This window comes from Phycodurus eques, chromosome 14 (assembly GCF_024500275.1).
Source record: "Phycodurus eques isolate BA_2022a chromosome 14, UOR_Pequ_1.1, whole genome shotgun sequence".
NCBI classification, from domain to species: Eukaryota; Metazoa; Chordata; class Actinopteri; order Syngnathiformes; family Syngnathidae; genus Phycodurus; species Phycodurus eques.
The window spans coordinates 15,757,695-15,776,125 of record NC_084538.1 but is presented as its reverse complement, the minus strand read 5'-3'; the positions used below and the strand labels follow the sequence as shown (position 1 = coordinate 15,776,125).

General features: G+C 41.0%; 1 protein-coding gene across 6 annotated transcripts in view; it reads left to right on the top strand.

Annotated features, from left to right (window-relative positions):
- Nucleotides 1–18,431, top strand: part of tiam2a (TIAM Rac1 associated GEF 2a) — an 82,861-nt gene that overhangs the window by 18,593 nt on the left and 45,837 nt on the right. For 3 of the 6 annotated variants that reach the window (XR_009769840.1, XM_061697165.1, XM_061697160.1), the window contains exons 1-5: nt 8,798–8,869; nt 9,116–10,301; nt 12,403–12,847; nt 14,490–14,662; nt 15,348–15,572. Coding sequence is in view for 5 of the 6 variants with exons in the window: in XM_061697165.1 (XP_061553149.1) it covers nt 8,844–8,869; nt 9,116–10,301; nt 12,403–12,847; nt 14,490–14,662; nt 15,348–15,572 (2,055 nt within the window). In the remaining variant the exon portion in view is untranslated. Of the gene's footprint in view, nt 1–2,315; nt 2,421–7,507; nt 7,697–7,893; nt 7,983–8,797; nt 8,870–9,115; nt 10,302–12,402; nt 12,848–14,489; nt 14,663–15,347; nt 15,573–18,431 lie in introns of those variants that run through there. The other 3 variants (XM_061697163.1, XM_061697162.1, XM_061697161.1) reach the window with 3 other exon arrangements.

Here is an 18,431-nt window from a genome sequence, read left to right as displayed (position 1 = left end):
AAAGCATCTGGAGACTCCAGAGATTTTTATCCTTGTTTGTGGGTGTAGCAGAGTACTCATCTTTACTAACATGACCAATCGGAATCAATTTATGGCCTCCATACTCATGTGTCTTTTACGAATTAAGTCTGACTGCAGTCCCACTTGGCAGATCATAAACCGGCCCAAGCAATGTTGTTTCAGGGGGAGAGGTATTAGCATGCTGAATGAATTCCTATATTTCTTCCCCCAGCTCTCCTCCATTTGTCAGCCCATGTTCCACGAGCATCACCCCTGCTGGGATTTTGTTTTCATTAAATAGATTATTGAAAGTAATCTGTGACATAATTTAACATGGACATTTACATGATGTCACAGTTTAACACACTAAACCAGCAAAAAAAAAAAAAACGGCAGACTTGTTGTGTTTTGATAAGTCTAATTGAACCAATTAGCTTTGTGATTTTGTAGTATAGATTATTAGGCTACAGGAGTGTATTTTCTTAGTTATAGGCAGATTAATTTTATATTCCAGGGTTCACTTCTCAATCAAAATTATAACTAATTCCCTATATTTCGATTTACAAATTATATATGTCTGTCTGGTTAATAGAAAAAGGACATGATTCACATTTATACTCTGTAACAAACCAATTGCTTTTCATTTAGAATTGATAACTTTTGTCTCTGGCTACTGAGGGATTGGTTTTGTCTTTGCAGAATTTTGTAATTGATCTTAATCAAGGGTCTCAATTTATGGCTTGAGCACCTGCTCTCTATGAATATGCATCACAGTGGCGCGTCTTGCTTTCTTTCTCTCTTTTCATGTGTCCCACTCACTAACCTTTGAGCAGACAAAGGGCTTTGAGAGCAGCCTAGACTCATCCGCAACGTCTATTGTATGGCGAACAATATTGTTTAGGTCTGATGAGTCCTGCTGGGCCTGATGTTGTCATTTCAGGCAGCAGGTTGATGGATGCCTATTGCACAGCTGCTCATATAGTGTGGTTCAAGGATGACTTTGAAAAGGTGTTTAAAAAAAGAGAGAAATTTAAAGGGAGGATAATGTGTCATTAGAGCTCAGGGGTTATCGTCAGACTTTGCTAAATAATGCCATGTTTCCACCAACATATACAGTACTATTTATCTTGACATGGTTTGGAACAGTAAACACGAATCTTTATTGCATTTCTTGGCGTAACATTATACCAACACTACATAGTGTAACCTGCCAATAAATCTAAGAAGAGGAATGTGACAATAAACAAAAGTGCTTCCAAATCCTCGGTCACCTTTTCGTATTAATTTCCTCCTATTTAACAGCAATGTGTATGGGCCCACCCTCCACTAGCGAACCATTCAGTACTAAAATAGTTGGTACAGACCAACTACAATGAAAAAAGCAATACAGCCATAATGAGATCAACTGTAATGTTCAACCAGCTGACTCGTGCAAGAGTGCTGTTAGCTGCTCTAGCACTCGGCATTTGGTAAAAAAAAAAACATCAACCACCACTGGTCCTGTGCTGCGCTCTGCTGTGGCTCTAAATCGGCCCAACTAAATTATGTGACCACAGTTATGTGAGCCATAGACAAATCGAAGCATGTGTGGCGTTTTAAACCACTGGCAGTCTTGAACGCATCTTCACCAGCGTACGGCTTCGTCACATTTCAAAAGCATCTCCCAAATTCCACTACCAGGCGATGTTTAGAGTCCTTTTCTTGGACAATTTGGTGCTTTGGTCCCAAGAAACAAGTAGCTAAGCTGCGTAGCGGACTCTGTTTCCTGTCAGTGTAGACTAACCTCACACAGACTGTGCCTCCCTAGTAGATGGCCACCTTGCCCTCCTACTTGGGTCATTGTGCTATTTCGGATCAGACAAGGGCTCCAGTCATCACGCCCTCCCCAGTGCCTGTAAGGCAGCGCTGCAGCCACTCCACGCCTGCTTGTCTCGCCCAGTCATCTCAGACGGCTATGGAAAACTGTCTTGGCGGCAGCAAGTCATGCATCCTTCTCCAATTCAAGCCAATGGAAAAGCAGGGTTTCTGTACCATTTATAGGAAAAACAACTGGCAGGAGTGGAGGCTCTTAATTGATGGAAGCTATAAAAAATTATTCCTTCTTTTTCTGAGAAAGTGCTTCTGTTGAGAAGTTTTCCCTCACTGTTCGCCTGCTTTCCTTGCCTGTGCGCCGTTACCAAGGGTTACCCCAGGAGGACTGTGATTCGCCTGTGCCTTGGAGCAGGGAGGGGGTTTCCACGTGTCTTCCAGTGTGCGTGTGGTTGTGTGTGTGTGTGTGTCAGATGCAGCGTGTGTCTGTTGCTTTAAGACTTAACAAGCCTTCATGGGGAGAATCCACTTTGAGGTGACAGAACAGCAGAGAGATTTCGTCTTGGCAATCTCTTCAAAGAGCTTTTAGATTAAAGGCCGGTGCAGCAGAGGTAAGGCATCTTATGGGCTCTTGTTTTATCTCCCTCTCCCTTTTGTTTCTCCTGGATGAAGAGGTGGCAGGGGTTGACAGGTTGCCTTTTAGGATCCTCTTATTGATATGTACAGGTGTTTGCATGTGTGAGTTACTGCACTGAGTCCAAATAAAACGATAAGAACACCACTTATACTTTAGTGTAATTGTATATCTCAGTGTGTTTTTTGTATCGATGCGAGGCCTTTACTGAGTTGTCTCGCAAGCAAAGATAATGAATGGCCTTTCACAATTTTTAATTATCAATTTTGTTGATGCGCATGCTCACGTTGTCGTGCTCTCTGTGGCCTGCTCACCTTCAGTTATAAGAGAAACAAACTTATACAGTCGTAGCTAAGCGGCTGTGCTTTTATTTGAAAGGTTTTTTTTTTTTTTAATGACTTTCTTTTCCCCTCTCAATCAGTACTGAGACATTTTTTAGATAGACGCTATTTCACTTTTGCGCTGGGCATGAGACTTGCGCTGAGTCAAATTTATAATAAAGGATACTTAGCACTTTGGACTTTCGAGTGGTCCGACTTTCCAACGCAAAATATTTTTCGAGTGATTCATACAATGGCAGTTGTCACCATGATGCGGTTTAAATTACGGAAAAGAGCAGGTCTACTGATTGGCACTTTCCTTCTTCTTCACATTGTTGTTTTGTTGTACAAAAAGAATGGATGCTGTTTTGCGTAAGTTTGATTTTAAACTGCCAAAAGCTCTAAAGCACGTTACTGCTGTGTGAACTCACATGAGAGAAAGCGGTAAGAGGCTGTTCCGGCAGTCTGCGATTTGATAGGAAGAAAGAAGTGCGACTGTGTAACCAGGCACTAGTAATAACAAATGACCTCAGTGTTTCAAGTTCGCAACATCGTTGACTCAAAACGGCACAAGGCCTCAGCTGGTCGTTGTTTACTGTGTGAGTACTTAAGTCAGTCTCTGGTATGGTATGGTATTAGTTTGTCAGTCCCCAATATATGTGTAACACACACAGGACCAAAATAGCCTTTTAAGAGGCCACTGTCACAAAAACAATACAAAAAACAAACCATAAAACACAGATATCAGACATACATGCTCTTTGTTGTATTAAGCTGTTATATAGGCGGTGCCTCTACCAGTCGATCATAGATGATGGGGTCAAAGTCACTCCCGTTCAAAGTAAACTAGCAACTGTGGCGTCCAAAGTCGAATGAAACGCATACGCAATATACATACATAAAGAATGTCTCCATTCTTAAGTCCCATCCAGCTCTGCATTACTCAACTCTTCCTAGCCATTTTGGTAACGCTCTTCGTTCAGCGCAGCAACCAGTCGTAGGGGACCATTGTAGGCAGTCCACCAGCTCCGACATTTGTGCGACTGTTGCAAAAATGCTGCCTATCAAGGCACTAAAACAACAAGCGGCGACAGTCGAGCAGTTCCGGCATTGCCCTCCTCAGAAATGGTACTGCTGCAAGCCTACTGCCGAGAGGCTTCTCCTCCAATGAATGTCCCACTGCCGCTGTAAACAGCCCACCATGGGTCCACACGAGGGACAACAAACACTAAATGGTTTTAAAAAATGACAAAAAACAACAAACGGTGTAGCTCTTGAAGACCGCTGCCCTCTTCTTTTGCACCATAAATAAACAATTTATATAATATTATATTTTCTGCCTTCATGATCTCTCTTGGAGCCCAATAAAGTATTGCAAGCTTCTTCCCCCCCCCCCCAAGGCACTGTACTGATGTCGATTCTGAAAACTGCATGATGATATCGCTATGTGGCGCTCTGGGGTCAAGGGGATTGCCCTGCTTGCCAAGCTGCTGTGCCACTAGCTTGCTGGTTCACCTTTCTTCAAGGTTAGATTCAATGACAAAAACGATCAGAATTTTGTGTGTCTGTGTGTTTGTGTGTGTTGCCTGTCCATATCGCTATGTGGTGCTCTGGGGGCGAGGGGATTGCCCTGCTTGGCAAGCTGTTGTGCCACTAGCTTGCTGGTTCACTTTTCTTCAAGGTTAGATTCAATGACAAAAACGATCAGAATTTTGTGCGCTTTGCAGTTGCACAGAGGCATCTTTTAAGGAAAATTAACTTCCTAAACCCAGTGTTTGTACCATTTTGAGGTGTGGCACCACTCCTCACTATTATCCCCAACTCCAGACCCAACACACAGTGCCAGACTAAACATGAAGCTTGCGTGGGAGTTATTCAAGGGCAGTGGGAGAAGAATGCCAGGTCACAGGGTGTGTCGAGGAGCGTCGGGGTTCCTTGACCCTTGAGCAGATGGCCTGTAGGCACTCCAGTGAGGAGAGCAGGGGGATGAAGGGGAAGAAGGAAGGAGGGAGGATTCAGACTCAACGCCATGGTTTCAGCTTAAAGGCAGACTTGTCTTGTATGCCCAAAAAGTTGCACAATAGTTGAAGTCACAGGAGAAGGTTTCTCTGTTGGCCCGCCTTAAACTGCCTTTCGCTCTGCTCTGCCTGAATAAAGTTTGCAAAGAAAGTGTCAGTGGCAAACGAAAGAAACCTCTCCTTGTTGTTGGCAGCTGCTTTCTGCGTCATTTACTCCCCCAAATCACTTTGTTACAAATTAGTTGTCATTTTAAAATCACTAGTCTCGATGAACTATTAAAGTATTATTTCACTGGGTATGGTTGCTCAGTGCGCACACAAATTTTTAGTTTAGCCTATTTAAAATACATGACATCTATGCATGACAAAAAAAAAATCGGTGTTCTTACTGCTCTTATGCAGTCAGGTCCATAAATATTGGGACATTGACACAGTTCTCATCTTTTTCGGTCTAAACACCACCACAATTTGAAATGAAACAAACAAGCTGTGCTTTAACTGCAGAGTTTGTTTTAATTTGAGCGTACTTGCATCCAAATCATCAGATGAGCAGTGTAGGAATTACAACAGTTTGTATATGTGCCTCCCACGTTTTATGGTAGTAAAAGTAATGGGACAAATTCACAATCATCAATCAAACTTTCAGTTTTTAATACTTGGTTGCAAAATCCTTTGCATTCAATACAGCCTGAAGTCTGGAAGGCATAGATATCAGATGCTGGATTTAATCCCTGGTGATGCTTTGCCAGACCTCTATTGCAACTCTCTTCAGTTCATGCTTATTCTTGGGGCATTTTTGTCTTCACCAAGTAAAATGGATGCTCAATCAGATTCAGGTCAGGTGATTGACTTGGCCATTGCATAACATTCCGCTGCTTTGCCTTAAAAAAAAATCTTGCTTTCACAGTATCCTTCGGGTCATTGTCCATCTGCACTGTGAAACGCCGTTCTGCGTTCTGAAGCATTTAGCTTAATACAAGCAGGTATTGAACCTCTACATGCACATTAACAGTAAGTAAACCAGCCCCATGTAATGAGCACCAAAAATGGACCAAGGATGTATTATTTGGGACTCTCCCCCCCCCCCCCCTTTTTTTTTTTTTTTTTTTTTTTTTTTTTACTAATGCAAAGCGCAACATGTAAAACACAATAATAGAAATTTCGTTTTGTAAATACTTTGTGAACTCCTTTTTGCTCCTCACTTGCTCTCAGTGTTCTAAATGGAGTAAGCTAATAACTTTAATGGATTTCCAGTCGTTAAACTATTCAGTAGCACTTTGGCTTTAATATTATCAAATGTATGACACAACTACTCTTCTTACAATTCAAACAGAGCGCAGTGGTACTTTCTGCCCATCTGAGTTGTTTCCTAGCTAGAAAAAAAACATCAGCGCTTTCCTACCTGACAACATAAACTTAGAGGGACGATTAAATGAGGAATGGTAATTATAGTGTGTTAGTATAGAGTGGTTGAAGTTTTGTCATAATCTCCTGGAGCCACATCTCCTGGTTAAAGCAGGGTACATACACTGGAAAGCGGTGTATTGTTTTGTGCAGGTAGAGTGTTCAGAGCCCAGTTAGGGAGAGATGGAAGGGATTAGGAGGTGCAAACTATTTTTGAGTCAAGAGTGGGGTGCTGTATTTTTGTTTAAATATTATATTCCAACCAGATACTGTATGCTTTTACACTTTTCTAGGTTTGTTTAAAAAAAGACAAACAGTTGAGATTTATTTCTGGTCTCTCAAATTGTAGGGGTGCTGGGATTTATTTATTTATTTTTTTTAAATTTATTTTAGGTGCTTCAGCACCTCCAAAAATGGGCTAGAAACGTTTGCCTGTGAGCCCATCCATATTTTTTTCTACAGAATTCTCATGAAATCATGTTGCCGTAATTAATCATCTGATCTGGCTAGAATAATGGCCCAAGTTTATATTAGTTTTAGTAGGTTCTTTGACGGGGTTCCATTCTGCAGCACAGTACTTCCGAGGGCTTGTTTCCTTTGATCATTGTAAAATTAAACAAGGATTGCATAGTCTTCTTGTTTATTCTTTATATTATTTGCACCTTGAGCTTGATTTGCTTTGTACTGAAATTGCTTAAATCCCCTGGTAATTTTTCTGCAGATTCATGTATTGAAGCACTCTATAGAAATATTCAATTTACTCTGCCACACTATTAAATCTGACCTTGTGGTCAAGGTGTATTTTAGCAGGAGCACATAAAACTCTTAATACTGCACATCACTTAATCCCGAAGGTTAAGACTTTTGACAGTGGTGAGCCTGCTTGGTAACCCTATAGATGTGGTACAGTGCTGTAAAGGGTTAGAGAGTTAGCACTACTTGAAACACTTCTTAGAAGCATGAGGAGCCACATGTATGTAAGTTGTTGTATTATACATACAACAGTCACAATGCTTGACCAAAGATGCTTTCAGCCTCCTCAAATAGTGCTCTTGAGCCATTTCTGGTTTTGGTTCTTGCTTCTGAACAAATTTGGCAGTGGCAAGGAAAAAAAACGAACGAGCCAGGATTCCGAGGTTTAAAAATAAACAGATGAGTAAACTGCAGCCAGCATTCAAAAACAGTTCCAGCACTGAGCAAAGACATCATTTTGTATTGGGGAGGTGGAAATGTTTCCAGTATTTAGTTTGATTGGCTGATTCAGAAGCGTTGGGGTGGAGAGAACTTTAAACTTGCTTTGCTTTAGTACACACACGATGGCATTATGTTACTCTACTGACACTTTAACTGCTTGGTTCGATGGAATCTATTTGAATTTCATGAGTTCTCATTCGCCCTGTATAAATTGCACATTTTTTATGTTTGTATGAAACTTTTTCAACTCTGCAACTTTGGTGGCTGTACTTTTTGCAAACCTGCCAGTAACAAGCGTTAACCCCCTTTCACCAAAAGTAAGACGCTTTTAAATTCCAGAGGAGCATTATTTCCATTTTGATAACTTCATTCAACAATGGTAGAAACACATTTACCAAGTACTCTGCCAAATGTTGGGGGTTAGCACTTCTCTTTAATTGGCACATATATTTTTATAACTAATTAAATTACAGTGTCAATCAATGATATTTAAAACAATGTCTCTCTGTTTCAGATGAGAAGCTACAAAGGAAATGGTTTACTTTGAGACATGATGTGGAGAGATCTCGCACATAGGAGCTCCATTTTGAGACTTTGAGACAGGTGAGTGAGGGCATCATGTTGGGTGGGTTTGTTAAGCATTTTGCACTTTTCTCCAGTGTCTTTTTCATTTCTACCAGTTAAAGGTGCAAAGTGAGAAGTATCTAATGCAGGGGTCACTGACAGGACCACATGAGTAGCCTGTCTGTTCCGAAAACGGCTCACGAATGATGGGACATAGCAATTTCCTAGGAATGTTGTAGTGAACTTTGAAAATGTAAACATTTATAGAAATAAATTGTTGCATATTGATATCGTCAGTTTCCTACCTTAAATAATTATTGCGAAATCATGATCATTGTCTTCAGATGAATGGTCTTAATTATTAATAATACCACAATTCATGTAATTTGAGCAAATTTCTGAAGTGCGTATCAAACTAGTAGCCCTCAGCATTAATCAACACCCAAGATGTATCACTGTTTAAACAGGTGGGTGACCTCTTAACTAAAGTATTAAGAAGTGTAAGTGGGTTGTTGCTAATAATAATTGTAATCCTCATTTAATATTTATCACATCATGGTAGCATTGGCTTTGGGTCCTGCATTTTTTTTTAAAGGGAAGTGTTCAACATTTGGCAGATCTTTGATCTGAGATTTACAAAGCCAATAAACAAACAGGAAAAATCTTTGCTGAAACTATAATGTCATAAAGCAAACCACTGCCTTTGAATGACCATACCAGTTATACCAGTATGTTGTGTGTTTATTTTATTAGACCAGTAATAAAGGCTGTTTGGCCACAGTACACTGCCACGAATAGTTTTCTGGAGTAGCCTTTCTCATTGTCTTGGACTCCACCACACATAAAAGCCATGAGCCTTAAGCCTGTTCTTGTCACTTTTCTCTAGGATAATGTCATAAGATGAACAACACCCACAGAATGAGAGGGTGAGATCAAGCAGACTGAAATATATTTACCTGCCTCAATTTTTGAAACTGATTATTTAGATTTAATTGATTTTCGAGGTTTGCGGAAATGTTCGTACTCTTTTTTTTTTTTTTTTTTTTTTTTTTTTTTTTTTTAAATAATTTTGTGGCGCAGATGATCTGGCATTATGTCTTATAAGTATAATGTGGACACAATTCTTTTCATATTTACATAATCTCAGTGATTTGATGTTAATTTATTTACAGGCAGGGAGCAATGGGAAATTCTGAGAGCCAGTACAGCATCCAGAGCCTTAAAGCCACCAGCTTTGGCTTCTCGGGGACACAGAAGCCATGCTCACTAAAGCTTGGTCCAGCCACAGATGACCCTCTGTCACCTCACGAGTGGTGGAAAAGTGCACCAGTGAGCTCCGGGTATAAAGCCAAATGTGTCAGCCGAGGTTGTCTTTCCCCTCCAAAGAGCCGACAACCTTACTCTGCCCGTCACAATGACTACATCTCCAGAGGAGTGAGGGGCAGCCAGAATGAGCACCGCTGGCATCGGTCGACTGGATGTGGTATACGCAAGCGGCATGTATCCGATGACTATGAAGATAATCCGTACGGTGCAGAGCTCAATGACTGTACTTTGAATGGTCAGAGAGACAAACAGCAGGTTTTAGAGAAACAGAGTAGCCCAAGAGTGGTGATCAAGAAGGATGGCAGTCTGAGAGTGGAATTCACCAACACCTCAGGCAGCGATTTCCTCCTGGATGAGGTTTCAAGTCCTGTACAACTCCTAAAATTCTCTGCTAATTTGGAGTCCCCCTCGACCCCTAGTTTGCCGGGCTCTGGCAGCAGCGAGCCAGATGGCCTCCGCAGTGGTCCTCCACCAGCCTCTACATCCTCCACTGCCAGAACCAGTAAAGGAAGCTCTCTGAGCTCAGATGGTTCCTGGTATGATTCTCCTTGGGGGGCTAGCACAGAACTTTGTGAGCAGGACCAGTCCTGCTCTTCTAACAGTACACAAGTGCACTCCCCTATCCACAAACATGACCCTTTCACCGAACAGTCTTCCCCCATGTCCATTGTCAGCCTCTATAATGACTCTACAATAGCTGCTACCTTCCCCACAGCCAAGGACCTGTCCTCCCATTTAGAGTTGGCTCCAATTGGCCAACAGCCACATACAGCCTCCCTTGCATCAGCTTTTGATGTGCCCTTGAATGAGGAATGCCTTGAGGCCCGCCAGTATTCATCATACACCCTGCCCTGTCGAAGGCCCAAAGCTCACACCATGAGCGAGGGTCTGGATCAGTACCCCAACCATGAACAGCATCGGGAGGGGGCTGGATCAGAGTTTGGCTTCCACAAGAAAGCTTCCATAAAAAAACACATTCGACGTTTCAGTGACTGGACTGGCAGCCTCAGTCGTAAGAAGAGAAAGACCCAGGTAATTGCAGCTTGAATTATTTTCTTGTGTGCTGTGTTTGTGTCATAACAAGCATCATGGTTTATTGCTTATCAGAGGTCATCAATAACAGCTATGCAGTCTTGTCTTTGGGAACGGTAGCAGGTTTGGCGTATACCTTTGGCATTAGCATCAGATCACAAAACCAGATGTAATCATACTCTGCACAAGATGGACTTTGTAACTGGCACTGATTAATTCTTATTTAATTGTGAGGATGGAGAAAGATTAAAATATGTTTTTTAAATAAAATGGACAGATGCTTAATGGGATGATTTCTGAATTAGTTCACCCAAAATTTTATGACAAAAATATTTGAGTGTTGCAAACACAGCATCCAGAGTGTCATTCATGGCTGCTGTAAAATGAAACTTGTTCCATACTTTTTCATGTCAGAGGAGATGTTGGAAATAAGTATAACTCTTCTGCCCGGCTTCTGTAAGTTTTTCAAAAGCAAATTGTATTGATACAAAACATTCAATTGTACTGACTTTGAGACCAATTGTGTCTCCTTATACTTAGTTTGGCCTTGCTTTGTAAAGGCTGTAACATGTTTTTTTGGGAAGCACAGAGAAAATAGTGTAAGACTTTGAGAGGCTCACCTACAGCATAACCTAATCCTAGCTCAAGATTTAACCCCATCCCTCTGTTAAGGAATGACTTATGGTTGTTCTGCCTGTTATTTGGACCAGACTGGTCTTCCTTTGCATCCTGAAGAGAGATCTGCTAATCGGGATTGATGTTCATTCATTTAGGTCTGAGAGCAAACTAAAACAAAATAGAACTGTGATTGTATATAGCTGACCTTTGCTGCTAAAATATAAAATTGTCAAGTGTTTTTTTTTTTTTCCCCTGGATGTTTTGTCATGGCATTTTTGCTTGACTCTGTAGGGACATAAGCAACTTCTATTCCGTATTAATGCTGTCCCCCTCTAAATCCCCTTCTTGCCAACACCATTCTAATGTATTGCCATGTGGTTGTACTTAACTCTTTATGAGAGCTGGATATCACACACTTGATTTACTTCAGCCTGTTTTTTTTCTATGAAGTTGTTATCTTGCCTTCAGAAATCCTATTTGCTTTTAAATTAGGTTTGAGTACAGGTACTAAAAAAAACTTTATTTAGATATTCATGGATTCCAAAGCTCCAGCCATCTCTAGCTTTTGGTTCCCTTCCAGTTTATCATCCACCAGAGTTGTGCTGTGAGTTTAAAGGTCACATTGTGACCAAAGAACCTGCTTCAAATGAGAAACAGATGTGAGACTGACTCTTGGCTGTGTGTGCAGCCTACATGATGGGAAGCTGAAAAGTTCTTGTCTTCCCTTACAAATATAGTGTGCACATATACTACATATGCCTTTCTGATGTCAGGCTGGGGAAGAGGAATAAGTGAAATCTGTTTAACTCAACAAAGCAATCACATTGACATTATTTTCCATTAAACTCTGTGATACACAAGAACCAATAAAGGCAGAGAATAAGCGTGGAGGCTCATAAGATGTGCCTTCATGTTGAGAGGCACACACCTCACTCCAAACAGTTGCCTGTGCTACAATAGATGCAGCAATCTGTTCAAGTATAGGTTAGCTTCATTTGATTTGGAGAGTGCAATTCCATCAAGTCTTCATTTATGGAATTGGGAAGCCACTCCAGGCTGTAAATGATGTGAAATTGTTTGAGCCCTCAAGGTTCTAACCTCCCCAGGTGCTGTCACAGGAAATTTGCCCCACTTTCCCAGCCTACCGCAAGATCAAGCCACTGTATTGCAGACTTTGAAGTAGGTTTGAGTGATTAGACTAGATGTTTTCAAAAGTTCCTGTTCAACTTTGCAGTGCCTCCTGGCTAATGAAAAGTGCACAGCTTGAGTTGTTCCGTTTTAGACTCACAAGGCTTGGCATACATACAGAGGTGTGTAATGCTCGGGGCTAACAAGGTGGCATTTTAGTAAAATTGTAGTTAACGAAAAATGAACCTGTGAACTTGGTTCTCTAATGGAATTGCATTAAAGAAACCGTTGGTAGTGGTCACTGTCTTATACGTCTAGTTCATGCCTCTCACCTTTACATTACTTGTCCTATCAGGAGACCAGGCACAAGGACCTGAGCGACACCTTTGACAGCGGTGTTGATGGCCTGACTGTTGAAACCAGCTCCCCGTCTCAGGCATCAAGCCTCTTGTGGTTCCCAGGAGCCTCAAGAACCCAATCATCTGGGGCTATTCACCAATCAACTAATGACGCGCTCCGCCAGAACATTTATGAGAACTTCATGAGAGAGCTGGAGACAGGTAGTGGCCAGGGAGGACGCGAGAGAAGAGACCCATCCACGGGCGAAGATGAGGGGGAGAGCAGCAGTGAGTCAGCTGAAGGGTCTCTGGAGCAGCTGGACCTGCTGTTTGAAAAGGAGCAAGGGGTGGTCAGACGGGCAGGGTGGCTTTCTTTCAAACCTTTAGTGACGCTGCAGAAGGACAGGAAGCTGGAGCTGGTGACACGTCGCAAATGGAAACAGTACTGGGTCACCTTAAAAGGTGTGCATATACATTTTGCTGATTTGTCTTAAATTTGTAATTTTCAGTATAGATTGTTCGGAGTTCATGTCAATAAATCAGGGTTCGCGCTGCCCGTTCACCAACTCGCCAATAGCTAATTAAAACAGGATGTGGCGAAGCAAATATTGCCCACGTTCGCCACGCTGGCGAATCAAAAGACTTTCAAAAGTTAGCGCGCTCATTCTGCCGCGTGGGAACGTTGTTAATGGTTTCCCCCTGCTGCGTAAAAGGCTTCAATCCGCCGTCCAGCCACTGCTGGCTAAGAAGTCATGCTCACGGGCTTTCCCAGCTGTGAGAGACGGGTGGGCATGCAGAGTGGAGTCATCTCCATACCTCTCTCCTCATGCACGCACCATCTCTCTGCTCACGTGGTGAAATTGTAGTTTTCAAATAATATTGATTAGTCACGGGTATGTTGTGTGATTATACAAGTGTATCAGCAAATGTAGACATTAGCTAATGTTAGCCAACTACGTTAACTGAATAAATAACAATATGAAGTCACAGGTAAGTGTTTTTAAGTACTGTAATTTCTCGTGTATAAAAAGCTGTACACTTTCATTCCAAAATGCCACCGCCACCTAGCGGTTATAAAAAAAGTGTAGCCTTCACTTTCATTCCAATATGACGGGGCGGGGGGACACGTATGACTGCATATATGTACAGTTGTGCTCATAAGTTTACATATCCTGGCAGAATTTGTGAAATAAATTTTTTTTTTTATGTGACAGGTAAAAAAACAACCATCATTAATTTCTTTATGGTTAGGTTTTGTTTAATGATTATGCTATTCTGAAAAGCGTGACCGTTTAATTTTAATCCCATTACAATAAAATGTGTTTCGCCTGGTCCTTCATGTTTTCTTTAAAGAATTGTACCCATCTTTCATTCTGCCTGGGTAATCAAACATATGAGCACAACTGTGTTTTCTAATTTACTAAAAAGTAGGGCTGTCAATTTCAAAATAAGAGCAAGGAAATTATAATGAGGATTTTCGTGTTCAAATGAAGCGCTTAACTTCGGAATAATTATTTGATAAAACTAACAAAATACAGATAATACTTTGTTTTGATTGTATGGGTAGAGGCAAAAACATGAGATTTTTATACTGTTAAGTCACATTGGCTAAGAGGTTTCATGACCTAGTGCCAACCCTGGCAAATGTGTAAAGCATACTTTTTGGACAAATGGGATGTACCTATTCATTAATTCATTAATCAATCAGCTGATCTCCCAGAATTGTTTATTTTTTAAAAAATTTTGCGCAAGGCCTTTTCTGTTCAAGCATGATGCAGATCAAGTTCCATAGATGTATCGTTAGATGAGTTTTATGTGGATAGACTTTGAGCCCTTACCTGAAACCCAATCTGACACATTTGGAATGGACTAACTCTCTTACCAATCCTGACCACATTGCAAAATCCTGTTTCTGTCTATTATCAGTTGCTATGCAATTGCCAGCTGTCGCAATAATATTTTTCCTTTGGTATAAGGACAGAATATTATTGTCCATTTTTATTTATCTGCTTTTCATTGTTTGTTTATTTGATTAGTGCGATAAGAAGCCAGACCTGCATCACTCAGCCTCTGACAATATTGGCACTTTCATCTCCTCTCTTAGGCTGTACATTGCTATTCTATGAGACATACAGTAAAGGCTCACCAGACCAAGAGCTCTCACCTCGCTACTCTCTCTTGGCCGAAGACAGCATCGTCCAGGCTGTTCCAGAGCACCCTAAAAAGGAGAATGTCTTCTGCCTCAGCAACTCATACGGCGATATCTATCTCTTTCAGGTGAAGTCCATGATGCATATTATTATTATTATTGTGTATGATATGAGCCGTGCCAGTCTAATGATAAAGTTGTGCAAAAATGTGACCAAACTTGGCAGGTAAGAGGTCTGAAGAGCATATTTGCCAGTTGTGCTTACTGACCTACATATTAGTATTAGCAGCCACATGTAGCCCCCACCACTTATTAAAAGCTTGCCACACTGCGTTATGGCGTTCCTACCAAGTGTGCATTTAATAAAATTAGCTTACATGCCCCGAAAGGCTAAACGGCAAAGAAATCACCTCTTGAACATGAAGACACCAATGGGTTTATATCCTTTAATTTTTCACATGGCCTGTTAAACATAGGTTATTCTAAATATACAGTGCCTAAAATAAGTGTTTAACACGTTACCATTTACTTACTTCACCCACTGTAAGCGCTTTGATAACAATGAAATAAATAAAAGTAGGTTTGATTTAGGAGACATTCACAACCACGGCTTTTTTTATGTAAATCAAGTGTCAAGTGAATCATGTTTGCATGTATTGATCCAGCAAAGCACTGCCTGTCATCGGATGTTCTTGTTCTGACAGATAAAATGATAGAAGAGCAATCCTATCAGATGTATTAGGATAAATCCTATATTTAATAGGGATCATTTTTAATTCATCAACTTGAGCTTATTCTTGCCTCACTCTGCAGGCCAGCAACCAGACCGACCTAGAGAACTGGGTGACAGCCATCCACTCGGCCAGTGCCTCGTTGCTGGCCAAGCGCCAGGGAAAAGAGGATACAGTACGTCTGCTGCGGAGCCAGGTCCGTGGCCTGTTGCAGAAGATTGACATGGATGGGAAAATGAAGAAGATGGCTGAGCTTCAGCTGACTGTTGTCAGTGACCCCAAAAACCGCAAGGCCATTGAAAACCAGGTGAGCTGATGGGGTGATGTTTTTGATATTGATATTTGTAAAATTTTGAAGAAATCATGCTAGAAGCACTGAACAGTTCCCTGGAGACTAACATTTATTAATTTTAGACTCTGTTTGCGTGTATTTATGTGGCTTTTTTGCCAACCAGATGCTGTGCTGTACTTTATTATACTGATTTTTATGGCTGTGGTAACGATCTTATGCTTTTATTTTTGTGGGATAAATGACCGAAATGCATCAATCCCCAAATGCTTCACGAGGGGCCCAGGGGAACATCTTTCTCCCCAGCATCAGATATGGGATTCCAGATGTTTCCTGGGAATGGTCTCAACATTTATTATACTGCTATTCCTTGTAGCTAGGGGGAGAATCCCAAGCACCAAGGGATGTGCTGCAGTGTTTACAGTGTGGGCTAACTTATAAATTTCAAACCAAACAAGTGTTGGACAGAAAAGATGAGAATAACTTTACTACACCTTGAAATTGGTTCTATGAGTGGCCGGAACTTGGGTTGTTATAATTAGCTTTTGTTGTTTTGAGATTGGTGACTGACAACACTGTTTTATTCTTTAGCACAACTCATACCATTCTGGCACACTATGTGGCCTATGAAAAGCTGCAATGTTATCCTGTTTGTCCACCCATTTAGATTTTATTTTGTTTAATTTTAAAGTGGATTTGTGCTGTGCCAACTGCTCTTATCCGTGTACTTTAAAAGATGCACATAATATACTCAAAAGTAAAGCACCGAGCAGTTTTTGTATTATTGGGCCTCATTCAGTAATTGTGCGTATACATAAATGTGTGCTTAAATTGTGTATACGCACGTTTGACGCACAAATCTATCATTCATCAGTACTACTCTGCCAGCAAATTTAGCTCCTCAGACCATGCGTACACACAAATAGTGAAGAATCAGCTTTTGAAAAAACGTCAACCACGCATCTTTCACCCAAGATCTACAAAGTATTGAAACTACAGCAATTTATAAAAACAATCATAAATTTAACGATAATAACCTAAACCCGGAAATTGCTAATGAGTCTTGTCCTAAGTAACCGTGAAAAGGACACTTTTCATCACTTTTACTCTTGTTCCGTTCAAGTGCTTGTGTGCTGCATATACTGTATGGGCCTTGTTATAGGGGCGCAGTTTATACAGATTGCATGAGCTCGTCATTTTGAATTCTGATTCACTAACATACAAACAGCGGTGCACGTTACGCATGTCATGAATCCTACAGTGATTTTTGTGGATACACTCAACTTGTAGTTTTGTATGCGGAGTAAGAACATTTTTATACATTTATTAATGAATGAGGCCCGTTGTAATTTGTGTCTATGCAGGTCACCAGACCACCTTCACCACCAAAATGAACATTATGCCATTGTGATGGTTTGTTCGTATGTTGCCAATTAGCCTGTGTGCCATCTCAGAGTAGAATCAGAGACAGATGGGATTTGGAGTCAATGATAGGGTCAGAGGTGCATGTTACTCTTGATGTTGGTGCCCACAAGCTTATGATAGATTGACTGAAGGTTCTGTTGGGGTTATCCGGAACTAACAGGGTACACATTTGATATACCGTCCACCTCCAACCCTGTCTACGGAAACTAGTGCCATCAGACAGCTTTTGAAGTTTACCTTTCCCTCTTCTGATCACCTTGCATCAAAACTGTTTTCTTGGATTATGTCTTCTATGCATATTCTAGTGTTGAGTAGCAAAAGGCAAGATGGGGTTTCTTACAAGAGAGGCTTATTTCTTTCTTGCCTCCATTATTTTTCCACCCATATTATTAGAGCATCTTAACAATTCCGCATTGGCAGCCTTTATTCCCTAGCTTTCAACACCGCATGAAACATCTGCCATTATTATTTTTGTTTTTGTTTTAAACTTTTTTGTTTGTTTTGATTTTTACTTATGCACAACACTTTGATTCAGCTGCAGTTGTTTTTAAATGCTGTTTAAATAAAATTGAGTTGATCCTATGCCCCAAGAGCTGCTCATTTACACTGAATCTTCAATCCCAATATATTTGTGTGTGCTCGCGTGTGTGTGTATTTAGGTGTCGCACTTGCACCCTAAAACCCATTTCATATTGACAGTAACGAGTGAATACCGAATCGCAATCAAATTGTTTCTCCTTGTACGATTGTGAAATAATAGTCCAACAAATGAAAAATCTAATTTTATTATTTGAAAACTATCTATTGAACTGGTAAGAAAGTATGCTGGCACATTTTGACTAGCACGTTTTAGCTGCCACGTCTCCGTACAAAAAAAGTTGTTCCTTTTAGTTGAAAATGGCTTACTTTAACCAGGATCCCTCACTGTACCTTCCCCACGAGTACAATCCCAGGTCTTTTTTGCGCTCGTCGGTGCTTTAAATCCCCACGGACCGTACCAAGCTGCCACCTTTCCAGCTAGCCTACTGGCTATGTAGCCGCTTTAGTAATTTTTCAGACTGTCTTACATAAACTTTCTTTACTTTTGCAGAATTTCTGGTTGAAAAGTCTCAGGTTCATAAAAGACACACTTGCATCCCACCCCGCTACTTCCCCTATCGTAAAGAAGGCTATGAGAGTGAGTGCGCCTTATTGGGACAATGCCATGGGGTCCATTATTGTAAATGAAGTCACAGTGCAGGCCAGACCTATTAAAAGTCAGTTGCTGTAGTGGGTTGTTTTGCAGAAGTGTTCTCATTAAAATGAGTTTCAAGCCAACAAAACGAGCACTTCTCCACTCTTATATGGGGCAAAGAGAAATGGGGGAGGCAACTGTAAATTGTGGGGGTTCACGGCCGGTATGCAGCATCACCATTCCTCAAGACTTGGCATTAAAATGGGTTTTTACTGCAA